Genomic DNA, 13,469 nt, shown 5'->3' with positions numbered 1-13,469 from the left:
ACATCTTTGTCCTTAAGCCTCTGCAATTTTGCATATAAATGTTTATGAGGGTGTGCCGCGAGAATCCAAGTAACACCCGTAGTGTGCCGCAAGTTGAAAAAGGTTGGGAAACGCTGCTATAGTACAACACCATGTTAAATAGGCAACTAAAAGAGACCTGAACCCAAACTTTTGGGATCTCATTTCTGGAGTCTCAGGTCCCGGAGCTTTCCAACACCACAATCTGTATCCAATAACTCCATGCTTAAAAGAAAAATGGAATGAAGCCAAGCTCAAAATTTCGGGACACCATTTTTGGACCTTTGAGACAAGGGCCCAATTTCTGACGTTAACACTGTGCTCAGACGACCCGAACATTTCCAACTTCACCACCCACATACAATTCCATGTTTAATAGGCGTATAGAAAGAACCCGCGCCCAAAACTTCGGGACCCCATTTTTCTGGAGCCCCATGGCTGGGGCCCGGTTTCTGATATCACCACTGTGCTCGGGAGACCCGGACTTTTCCAATGCCACCATCTGCATCCACTAACTCCATGTCTAACACGGCTTCCCCATTGTAGGAGGATTTTGATGAATTTTCTGCAGGTTCTTTACAACTATTTACAACGTTTCAAACTATTCATAAGAAATGAAATTTCAATACATTAGAAACTATGTTCTTTTAAAATGTTCAAAATGGATGACAACATTGATTTCCAGTAATAATTGTAAACTTTCGTAATTTTATTCTCTATTTGAATAGTAGTTTAATTTCGAATCTTTTACGGTTGAAAATATTTTTGTGAAATGTAACGAAATACATTGAAATGCTCCTACTCCCACGGGTACGTGTTCTAATTATAAATCGCTTTGAGGTTCAGTGTACAAATGAGAAACTCCCAAAGCGAAGTACAATATTGTAACGTTGTTGACATACATATGAATAACTGGCGATTAGGTCGTTAAGCTGTACATAAAATCATATAAATTTTCATTCATATTACGCAGACAAGTACACACAGAACAGCATATGAATCTTTATCTGACTTTTGTTTCTCTAACTTTCTGACAACCTTTACGAAATAATATCTTTACAATCGAAATATTCGTTAAACATTATTATTATTCTTATCCTTCAATATTCATCATACATCATATTCTTCATTACTTTAAATTCTTCATATTACATAACTATTTTACATTATATTCCGTCGAAGCTGTTTCAAAGTTAGTGTTACACTTCTGACATAGTCATCATTACAAATCATAATTGATTCTTAATCCATACGCCTGTAACTTGTCCATCCTACCTGCAGTGTGGATCCTACGCAGTTTCGACCGTACGCAGTTTCGACCGTACGCAGTTTCGATCCTACGCAGTTTCGACGCTACGCAGTTTCGACCGTACGCAGTTTCGATCCTACGCAGTTTAGGTCGTGTGGAGTCCATGAATATAACCCTAATTTATAGCTGCACAGGTTAAAGAAATTAAAGAGAGAAAAAAATATATATATTTTTTGAGCGCATGATTAAAACTTAAATTATTTCAGGGCAACTGCGTACGATCGAAACTGCGTACGGTCGAAACTGCGTAGCGTCGAAACTGCGTAGCGTCGAAACTGCGTACGATCGAAACTGCGTAGGATCGAAACAGGTTTTGAGCTGAATTTTTCGATCGTACGCAGTTTCGACGCTACGCAGTGTCGATCCTACGCCGCATTCCCGTCGTCCACCCTAAAAAGAATTACTCGTAAGATCACTATTTATTACCGCTCAATATCTAGCACTGCATTTTCGAACGCACCCAAGTATTGTGGTTAATCAGTTTTTTGTGTAGGATTACTGTTCTTGCGATTTGGCGGGAATGTGATTTTTCGTGAAGTCGTATTCAATTGTAGCTGGAGAACACAATAACAAGATATTTTTTGAGGATCTTGCCAACAGGTAAGCAAGCTTTAATTTTATTATATTAAAATGAACTGATCAACTTGAATTTCTGATGCGGGAATATATAATCATTAAACATTGTACAGGGGTGCCCAGAAGGGGGGGCTATGACGCAAACTGCGTCATTGAAATATTTGGGGGGGTTAAAATCTATATAAATATGTTTGATGAGGGGGGGTAAAATTAATCGAAAAGAAGATTTTTTCATGGAAGAACACCTACGGATAGACAATTGGGGGGGGTGCGTCATAGACATAAGGGGGGGGGTGGGCACCACTGCATTGTATTAAGTAAAGTTTTATTGTTAAAACATTTTTCGTTATGTATATTAGGGGGGAGTCGACTACTGTATGGACGATGTGAATGCATATTTTGAAGTCGACCACCCTGGTCGACTACTGTGTTTTCCGATAGCCATTAAATACTGATACGATTCTTGCCTCAAGATTCCGCGAAAGAAATAATAAAGCATATAAAGTAGGAAATATTGTTAACTTTTGAATGAAAACAGTAGTCGACCTAGGGTGGTCGACTACTGTATTTGAGCTAATTATTGAAAGTCTGGTTTGAAAAATAGTGCTAAATAATTTCCTAATCATCAATTGTTACTGGTTATCGGCATGAATTGTCTCGTAAGGCATTTCATTAAACACTTTGTCTTTATTTAATTATTTATTTTAGAAAAAAAGGCAATTTAATGTAGAAACTTGGAAAGTAGTGAGATTAAAAGTATTTCTAGCGATAAACACTTCATTAAATGGTGTTGTAGCTTAGTTCATACCCATCATTTTTATGATAGGCCCTACCTTTCCATTCATTTAAATTAGGGGCAATACTCTCTAACGTAGCCAACTTTAAGCCGATATGCAGTTTAGGTTTGATCACGCATAGCTTCTAACTGAGTTCAAAAGTGTTAAGCGTTAGGCTCAAAATTCGCTTTATTTCTTTAGGCAGGAAAAAAAATATTCCATTTTTTATTGTGTTCGCTTGCCTGTTTCCCCTAAGTGATTGTACACACCATTCGAGTTTTGTCGTATGACTCACACAAATTACATTTAATTAGCCAGATGTAGTAATTACTTTGTTAATTTCATTCGATTCCGAATCGTAATCCAATGAATGGGAACAACCTTATTTAAATCAATGTAGGATAACCTTGTAGTACGACAATTTTTGTACGATAAAAATCGAATGGTGTGTACAGACACTAATAGTTTTCTTGCTGTGTAATTGTACTTACCATTCTTATCATGATCAAAAACCTAAAACAATCTCTCTCTTGTTTTCAGGGAAAATGGTCTAAGTCAAAGCTCCCATGGCTCCAGTCAACAAGAAACGTTTGAAGATGCTATGAAGTCATACACTGAAGATGCTATGAAGAATGCTTTGGAAGCCGTAAGGTCGAAGGGAATGAGTACGCGGAAAGCCTCTAGTACGTTTGGTGTCCCAAAAACAACACTTTTAGATAAATTACACAGCAGGCGTCCAGAAGGAAGAAAAATGGGTCCCTCAACTATATTGTCAGAGAAAGAAGAGAAACAACTTGCAGATTGGTTGATTGCTGTGGCAAAATTAGGGTTTCCTAGAAAAAAGGATTATCTTCTAAACGCGGTGCAAAAACTTATTACTTCTGGTGGTAGGCCTAGGCAATCCCCTTTCAAAAACGGGCGTCCTGGTGTTGGCTGGTATAATGCGTTTTTGAAAAGACATCCCGAACTGTCTGAGAGATCGCCTGAGGTAGTGTCGAAAGCGCGTGCGTGTGTATCTGAAACAGGAATAAGAAACTGGTTTAGTGAACTGAAAGATTATCTGACTGAATCAGGATGTGAAAACTAGAGATCCTACACGTATACTAAATGTTGACGAAACGAACTTCCAAATGTGTCCAAAGAATGGAGTTGTATTAGGCCCTAAAGGATGGAAAAATCTTTACGAAATTGCACCAGGTTCAGAAAAAGATACTATCACAGTACTAGCTGGTTTTACTGCTGATGGGGAAACTTTACCAACGATGGTTGTATTTCCATATGTAAAACCTCCTAAAAACATCGTAGAGTCGGTTCCGGCAGGATGGGGCTTAGGTCTATCCGATTCTGGATGGATGAAGTCTGAAACTTTTTACGAGTATGTTGCAAATTTACTTCTACCATGGTTGAAGAAACAACAAACCATGTTTCCCGTCTTGTTTTTTGTTGATGGGCATAAGACACACCTAACTCTTTACACAAGCCAGTTCTGCTCGGATAACGGTATTATCTTGTATGCCCTTTACCCTAATGCTACACACATATTGCAACCTGCTGATGTGGGAGTTTTCAGAGGTTTGAAAACTGAGTGGAAACGAATTGTTCATGAATGGCAAGGGCAGAATCCTAACCAGTTCGAAACCAAGACGAAAATGTAATTCAAAATAACATAGGCCTAACAAATACCATTGTTGCTTCTTTCAGTGTAACAGACCTGTGCGAAATTGTGCCAACAAATAGGGAGAAAAGCAGAAGCACAAATAATGTTCGAGATGATGCTGCAAATGGAAAAGTTGAGTGTATGCAATGTGAACAGTACGTTGACACTGAATTGAATAATCCGCTAAAGTGTGTTACGTGTAACCAATGTTCCGGAAAAATACATTTTGTATGCATTCCCAAAATACACCGAACATTTTATCCTAATTTAGAAGCACCAACTGCACACACTTATGAAGAATTTCAGTGTCCTCGATGCTTTTACGGACAAAGTGACTCCAGTGATGATGAATTTCTGTTGAACTGTAGTAGGATGTAAGCAAACGTATTACTAGCATTAGTATTACAGTTCTCTGCACTATACTAGTTTATTAGAAGGGACAACATACAAGAAAAATGTTTTAAACAACAGTTTTGTAATATATTGTGAAGTGTTTAGGCATATCTTTCATATTTTAGGCATATAACTGTCTTATACTTTTAGTGGTCGACTACTGTAACAAACACAGGTCGACCACTGATTTTGTGTGGTCGAGCACTATACGTTTTAGTAGTTTTCACAAAATTTAAATTTAAAACAACATTAGAAGAATTTTACTCAACGTTTCATCCATTGTATTTTTGTAGAATGTTGCACTCTATAAAATGCATGTACTTTTATTCTTTTGTAATAAACCAGTCAGCACTAGCAAAGTTCCAAAGTAGATAGTTGTCAAATTCGGTCGACTACTGTCGCATTTACCCTAAATGTTCAATTTGGTAAAAACCGTCTGCCAAAGTGCATGTCCATATTTTATAACAAACATAGTTTAATTTTATTCTACTTCAGTATCCATTCACGCACGAATGGATAAAAAATCGATAATCAAATGTGATACACTAACACCATTTTGGTTATCTGATGCTTGTATATTGTATACAAGTGGAGTTCTGATATGTGCGTTTTGTTTCTTTAGATATATCAGCTGACTGAAACTTGCGGAACACGCCATCTTACGTAGGGAAAACTCGAGTCCAACGCTACAATTGAGAGTACGCTTGAATCAATACTGCGACATAAGGAAAGGCACCTCTAGGTCTATATAATATCTCAATGGTCATACCACAAAGTCATTGTTCCGACGCTATTTTATTTGAGAAATGCTGAAGTTTGCATGGAAAAGAGCAATAACGTACCCTTCCCGAAAGCGACGGCTTCAGCACCATTTTGCCCACCACACCACCTTTACTCTGCTACACAACAGTTTTGTTGCTCTGTGAAAATCTGGTTTGACAGGTGTCGTTGTCTTCATGCTCTTCGAATGTAAACGGGTTATCCCCTGTACGGTTAGCAACAAAGGTAGTTAAATTCCTGATTACTATAACTTCATTAGGTCGGCCCCAGTACGTTTGCTGCCAACTCAAACGCCTAAACAGATGCAACCTAAGTTACACATAACTACTCCAGCAGGTGGTAAGTCTGTGGAGGATTAAAACAGGCTTTTACTGTGAACGAAAAAGATTCTCCACTTTAAGATTGATCTCTATTGCTTGGAGTGTGTTGCCCAATGAGTGCCATGTATCAAAGAAATTATAACTCGTTGTATATTTCACTATACTGCATATGAAAAGAAATATCAAAACAGTGATTCATTCATGAGTTAGAAAATGGTTCAAATAAACTGAAAATATCAAATTTGGAACAATTGAAGGAAATAAGTTTGTACGATTTTCTCGATTCATGGTCATTCTCCCTTTACCAATATTTCCCTCCTTTACAGGAGAATTTCTTGCTTATTACACCGAGCATAGATAGGAATTGAAGCTGGTTAAAAAGTTCGGACTAACTGGGATTTGAACCTGAAACTTCTACTTAAAAATCTAATGAGTTACCCTCTCATCTATGGGGGCCGCGGTGGCTCAGTGGTAGTGCGTTCACCTCTGGTGCTAGGAGTCTCGGGTTCAAACCCTGCTCCCGCCAAGTGAACTTTGTGGTGGACAAACACCGTGTGCGTGGGTTTTCTCGGGGTTCTCCCGTTTCCTCCCACTTTCTTCATTCCACCATTTCATTCATTATTCATTATCACCGTCTCCTTTAGCCTAACCGGCATAATCGTGGGACGTAAAACTCAAAGATTTCATTTCATTTTTCAGTTAGTTAACCACGTGTTCATGTGTTCAAATCTTGGAGTAGGTCTTTTTTTCTTCCTTCCCTACCCGGAGGCTGAGAACATTTCTGAGAATACCCCTTTAACACTTTTTTGTTTTGTTTTGTTTTCAAATTGAATTAGGAAACAATATCGTAAGAATTGTAAATGTGAAATGCCATAACTGAAGACATCTTAAATATCTTTACTATTCTATTGTCCTCTCGAGCGCTAGAGACCAGGGTTCAATATGGACCAGATCCCATGTTAAGTTTGTGGTCTACTTGTCAAATAATCTCGTTACTGAAAGGGATACAAAACTATTAATTAACCAACTACTATCCTCTGAATCATGACATAGAAATCATTCTGCGATGGTTTCTTATGAAATAGAATAGTTCACTTGTTTGTTATTATACATTTCGAAATAGCAAAATCCTAACTTGTATGGAAATGAATGAAGCAATATTTATGTTGTTCCTATTACAATTAACATGTTTAACACCGCGGGAACCGATTTTCGCGGGAGGAAGGTGCTTGACGCGAGTTAAAAAGTCGAGTATTATTTTTAAAGTCCCCTCTTGTATAAAAAATAGTGCTGGAAAGGGGCATTAAACTCTGCTTTAAAATACTTTCTTGTCCAAGCTTTTGCAAGCTCCTTGCTTCTCAATTTATTAATTAATCACTCTAACACAGTGCTTAAAGTGACATCAGATGAGGTGACGGTATGGAACAAATATGACCACTTAGAGCAGTAATTTTGACAGAACCCTAAAATGTATCTCTAATCCTGACATTTTTGCACCATTTTTGACGTGAAAATCTATAGAAAGAGAATGAGTGAGTAAGTGAGGACTAATATGTAAATGTTTTACTCCCCATTATCATCAGCTTGTATTCAATGAATATTGTTTTCCGTTTTATTCCATTGTATTGTATTGTATTGTAATCCATTAGTATTTAATGATTTTTTCCAATTTCATTTCCATTTTCAAAAGCTTCTTCTGGTCTCGTTTTGTCTTGTGGTCAACACTAATGTCCTTACACCAGACTTAGAGGTCTGCACGGGCCTGAATTTTGAGCCCGGGCCCGGCCCGGCCCGACTTGTGATTTTACAATGTGAGGCCCGACCCGAGTCTGAAATATGTTTTAGCATTTAGGCCAGAGCTTGTGTGATAATCAAATGAGCCCGAAATAAGCCCGAATTACAGAAACTTAATAATTAACGCAAAATTGATTTTTATGTACAGCAATTAGAGGTTTAATTTTGCAGTTGTGATTTAAAAGTTCTCCAGAAAGAATGGTGCAATATATGTCGTTGTACAGTACATTTACAAAGTTAGGTCCGAGAAATATGGTTGTATATTTAAAAATTCACGGCCCGAGCCCGAAGTGATTTTTTGTAGGCCCGAGCCCTTGCAGACCTCTAACCAGACTGTCCCTGAAGTCCTGCACCATCAGCACACTGACCTGCATGAGGTAAAACTTTGAAAGGATAGGTGGCGCCACCAGAGAAAACTGTAGGCATGCATAGAGGACAGAGGGATCAAGTGAAGGCAAGTACTGTGTGTGTAGCGAGCGTTCATGTAAAGCCAAATGGGCAACATGAGGACTAAATTTCAACTTGAGCTGTGCTACGATTTTTATGAAAAAAAAAAGGACTAACTGCAAAAACTGTAGCGAAAGAAAGGACCGTACAAAAAGCATTGCATTTCCTCGTCTGTCCGATTTGTGTGTTTTTTGGATATGTTGTAGCTGAGGACCTCCCGGGAAATTGTTTATATAGGGTCAACTCCCTATGACCAACCCTGTGCCCTCCAGAGATCACCAAAGGTCACATAACGGCTGTTGGTAGAATTGGTTCAAACTTGGCATACAAAAAATAGTTGTGTTATACTGGGCAACGGCAAATCAGGATACTCCACGTAACGATGTGACTTTTGGTGACCTCTAGAGGTCACAAGGTTGGTTATAGGGAGTTGGCTCCATGTAAACAATTGACAGGGTTCCTCAGCTAAAACATATCCAAAAATCACCCAAATCGGACAGACGAGGAAATGCAATACTTCTTGTACGGTATGACTTTTGGTGACATCTGAAGATTACAGGATTGGACATACGGAGTTGGCCTTATATAAACAATTGAGCAGGGGGTTCTCATCATCTACAACATATCCAAAAATCACCCAAATCGGACAGACAAGGAAATGCAGTGCTTTTTATACGTCATTCTTTGTCGTTTATAACACTGACAGCAGAACAGAGCAGAACAAAGGAATACTGGATCGACCGACAGCTACCCGTTGGTTCACAAAATTTACTTCGGGTGATTTAAACCTCGCGGACAAGCCCCGTAAGGGTAGATCTCCGATGGTATTAACGGCCCTCTGCAAGATGCTGTGAGTGCTGAACCCCAATCGAGTTCGTGTGTGTTAGCAAGAGTAGTTTGGACATCCAAATCGACAGGAAACCGTCGATTGCATGCCATGCATTACGTCAATAAACTGCCCCGACAAAGTCCTCATGAGCTGACAGAGGAGCAGGTCCAGCCTGGAGTGGCAATTTGCTAGAATTTGTTTTTAAAAATCCGCATGATCTTTGTTTTTGGTGGAGAATTGTGACAGGAGATAAGTGGGTGTTTTTGAAAAGCCCTCACACACGCAAACAGTGGGTGAAATGTGACCAACACCCTGGCTGAACTTGACGTGTTTGAGTTGTTACATCATCCTGTCTATAGTCCAGATGTTGCACCCTCAGATTGTTATTTGTTTCGCTTCTCTCTCTCTCTCTCTCTCTCTCTCTCTCTCTCTCATTTCTTGTGTGGTCGGCTATTCAACTCATATGAAGAAGCACATACTGCCTGTCGCGAGTTTTTCAATTCTAAACCTTCCAACTGGTATCGCCATCAGATTGAACTGTTGTCCCAAACATGGGTGAAGGTCACCGAACATGATGGTCTGTATTTTTTTGAGTAAAAATTTGACTTTGTTTCTGATATTCGTGTTTCTTTTTCCTTCATGTGTGGTGCAGAGCTTTTGGGACAACCTGGTAATTGTAAACACAGAAGTTCAGACAATGTGAAAATAATCCTTTTGAATTTAAAGAAGAGTCCTGTCAATGACAAAGGAGGATCCAGGTTAAACATTTTAGGCGGGTGGTACGGTAGTTAAAATTTTTTGAGGGGGAGTGGATTGCTCGCCCAAATGTTGAAAAAATCAAGAGCACAAATTCTGCCATTGAATAGGGTGATAGGGAACTGTTACTTCTTTCGAAGCAGCAGAACGAAGTATTTGATAGTACAAACATATTTGTAGACTGGATGCTAACGTCGCACTCATTTCTGTGTGTAATATCTTTTCTTTTCTGCAAATAAATTACAATTTAAATCAGTGATTTTTACCGGTATGCCATACCGGCCGATTTTCGAACTTTCGGATGCATAACCGGCTCATACCGTCTCACTTTAAGCACTGCTCTAACACAGTAACAAATACGGCACAGTGTGTCAAAGAAAAATCAATAAAATCGAGTATGTGTAAGTTAGAATTACTAAAGGCAAGCGAATGATATTCTGATGGCGCTAGGTCCGGGTATACGCTAGATGAATTAGAACTTCCCAGCCAAGTTCCCGCCACTTCTAACGGATCGGTCAAGTTATGTGCGGCCTGGTGTTGTCAGCGTTATATACAACAAACACACTGTTGACCCGTTCCGGCGGTTTCTTTTCAATTGTTATATGGACTCGCGCTAGTTGTCGACGGTAGAGCTCGGCGGCAGCATGTCGTGATGCATGATGACCTTCTAATCCCATCAAATGCACATTATAGCCTTCCTGGACGTCAACGTGGGCTTTAGCGACGTACACAGGAATTTATTTTGGTGGGAGTCCAAATCTTTTGGGAGCTCCTCCGTGGCTAAGCGGTTAGCGTACGCGCCTTTGGCGTGGGAGACCCGGGTTCGATTCCCGGTGGGAGCTCATGTGGTTCGGATTCCACGTTAATCAGTAGGTCCACGTCTCATATAGCCTGGCTGCTGAAAGGGACGCTAAACTAAAATCAACTCAACCAAATCTTTTGGGGAGAACAAAATCAATATAAGGATAAATTATATTAAAATTTGTAAAATTAAACTAAATTTACAGAAAAGCCGGGATTTTGGGGTTATCCACACACCCAAGATCCACCTCCTATCCTGGTGGGTTTGCCACAGATTGTCACTTCGACCACAATCATTTGTGCATATTGTAGGTTATCCACTTTTCAATTCAATCGAGTAAACTTTTCGAGTCAGATCATGTAGCACTCAAGTGTCGAGCTTCTTTTTGTAGTTAACTTTCTGCACATGGTTCATCACTGTCAAATTGTAAAATATATCCCAGTTTTGCGGAAGTTTTATACATCTTCAGGTTGCAAAAATTTGGTTACACTGCACAGCAAATTTCAGGCATGTTTTGTCATTTAGTTGGAAACAAGTTACCTACATTTTCATTTGAATTTAGTCACGGTGATAGCCCGATGGTCTTAGCGATAATGAAAAACAATCTATCATGCATCCTGGTAAAGAAATTACTACTATATTATCCTGTGATTTAATGTTTCAATTTATAAGAAAACTGCAAATAGTCTCCTAAAGGACCGTATTTTTGTAATATTTAGCCTTACCTAGTATCCAACTAACCGATTTTTGTCGGTATATACATCGAACTCATTAACAACGTAGTGCTTGCAACGTTCAATCGTGCGAGCCAAACTGATAAATAATACTTCGATGGTGATCTGCTTCGGGCGGTTTATTTGAATAAAATTTGGAAGGAGATTATTATTGACATTGTGAAAAGCATCCAGCACGGCCTTCCCTGATTGTCGATATGCACTATGAAACATTTCGAGAGATCGAGTGTCTTCAAAACTACATTGTTAATAAGAGCCTTTTTAAATTATCGACGGATGTCCGATGTTTCGAATTCAGTTCAAAGGTTTTCTTAGTTGATCTTAATTCACTGAGAGGCGCCATCAAATCTTGGAAAAGTTCCGAGCGATTTGTAATGGTTTCGTTTTAGGTTCAGGTATTATGAATTTGCTACCACTTTTGAATAGAATTACGATTTCCCATGTTTATATATATATATATATATATATATATATATATATATATATATATATATATATATATATATATATATATATATATATATATATATATATATATATATATATATATATATATATATATATTGTGAAAACACGTTAATGAGCAATAGAAAATACAACTGTTTTTTGGTTCGGATACGTTTGGGTTAATCTTTAGAAAATAAAATGAAGTGAAATCTTTGAGTTTAATGTCCCATGACTATGCCTGTTAGGTTGAGAAAGACCATGATTAAAGCAAGTGTATTATGAGGGACGAATTGATGGAATGAGAAAGTGAGAGTGCCCTGAGAAAACCCACGAGCACGATGTTGTCCGTTTCAAGCTTACTTGCCTTGGAAACGAAGCATGTACTCCACCCACTAGATAGTTTAGTGGGCGGGCTCCCTGATTCGATTCCCGGTAGGAAAGCCCTTGAAATTTTAACGGTCCTTGATGTATCTGTGTTCGTGTCCTGTCGTTCAAGGCTACTGAAAATAACTAAACCGAGTATGATAGAGAAAGTTACGGAGATACTTTCGGTGAATCAGAAAAATAGTCTGAGGCACCAGGCTCCAGTTAAGGGTTCGAATTACTCTTAACACCACTTTCTACTTCATGTCCTTGCGTGTTTGTATGTCTTTTTTAAATGTAAATTTGAATTCACTGGACTACCGTAAATACGCGCGTAATTTTCGCATCCCAATTTTGAAGGGCATTTTCTGTATATTTTATTTTCCTCGCGTAATTTGGGCACGCGGAAACTTTTTGTGAAACAGCATTTTTTCAGGAATCAACTACGGTAGCTAATGAACAATTGGCAACGCAGCAAAGCCATTGTTGCATTCCATTGAGCCCTGTCAACAAAACAAAACAAGTACTTCCGTACTCACCCCCTCTACTTTCCCCGCCCCTCGTCTGCTGTGCGAAGGAGCTTGTTTCGCGCGTCTTATCTTTTTCTCATCCCACTTCCAGTTACAAGCTCGTAATTTTTTCCCCGCATAATTTACGCACCCTTGTTTCAAAACAAATTTTTTCGTCTAAAAAAGTGCGAAAATTACGCGAGTAAATACGGTATATTATTTTGTCTTGACCGAAATCAGAGTTTTTCATCGTTAATAAAATATTGGACTCACAAACGTGTGCAATTTGCTACATACACGAGTATTTTTAACTCTTACCTTACAGAGTAGCATTAGGGTAGTGACTTTAAGCATTCGTTTCTTATTTAGAGGTCAAGTGTTCGATTTCCACTGAGGTAATGAAGGAAAGTTTTATTAATTACAATGTTGATACTTCTTATGTATAATAACATGAAAAATATTCAATTTCTCTCGGTCTTACAAGTTAGAGTAAAAACGACTTTCTTCACAGGGGATATACTAACAACATGACGTGACATGTCTACAACCTTGATTCGCACTGTCTCAGAACGAAACGTGTTTAGCAAACAATTCATAAATGCACAAGGGACATTCTTAGGGCCTAGAATGAGTCATAAATGTGTCCGAAACGTTATTATTTTATTGTGATATTGTTTCTAAGTTCTTCCACTCTTATTACCTGACCAGGATAGCAGTGCGGTTTTGGAAGGATGGCACTGCTGTTGTGTTTACATCAGTTTCTTGGCAAGCGCCGTGGGACAGGGGAGGGAAGAGTTCCACTGCAGTGGATCTGCCCCTCACTTGAGCATATGCGTGAAGTAGTTTATTACGAAGAGGACAAAAAGAACTGTAATAGATTGATTACAAGTAATCCGGTTAGAAACACTGCTGCTTGCATTTTAGTTCCAAAACCGGCCGCCCGCACTCGTTCGCTGGTC

The 13,469-nt window shown here is 38.8% G+C and overlaps 1 protein-coding gene across 1 annotated transcript; it reads left to right on the top strand.

The window, feature by feature from the left end:
• Positions 1–3,809: 3,809 nt before the first annotated feature.
• LOC145689575 (uncharacterized) lies at positions 3,810–4,334 on the top strand. Its single transcript, XM_081763755.1, has one exon. The coding sequence runs from the start codon at positions 3,810–3,812 to the stop codon at positions 4,332–4,334; it is 525 nt and encodes a 174-aa protein (XP_081619881.1).
• Positions 4,335–13,469: the final 9,135 nt, after the last annotated feature.

This window comes from Thermobia domestica, chromosome 7 (genome assembly GCF_964235325.1).
Source record: "Thermobia domestica chromosome 7, izTheDome1.hap1.1, whole genome shotgun sequence".
Classification (NCBI taxonomy): domain Eukaryota; kingdom Metazoa; phylum Arthropoda; class Insecta; order Zygentoma; family Lepismatidae; genus Thermobia; species Thermobia domestica.
The sequence above is the reverse complement of the archived record's forward strand: the minus strand, read 5'-3'. Positions and strand labels throughout refer to the sequence as shown.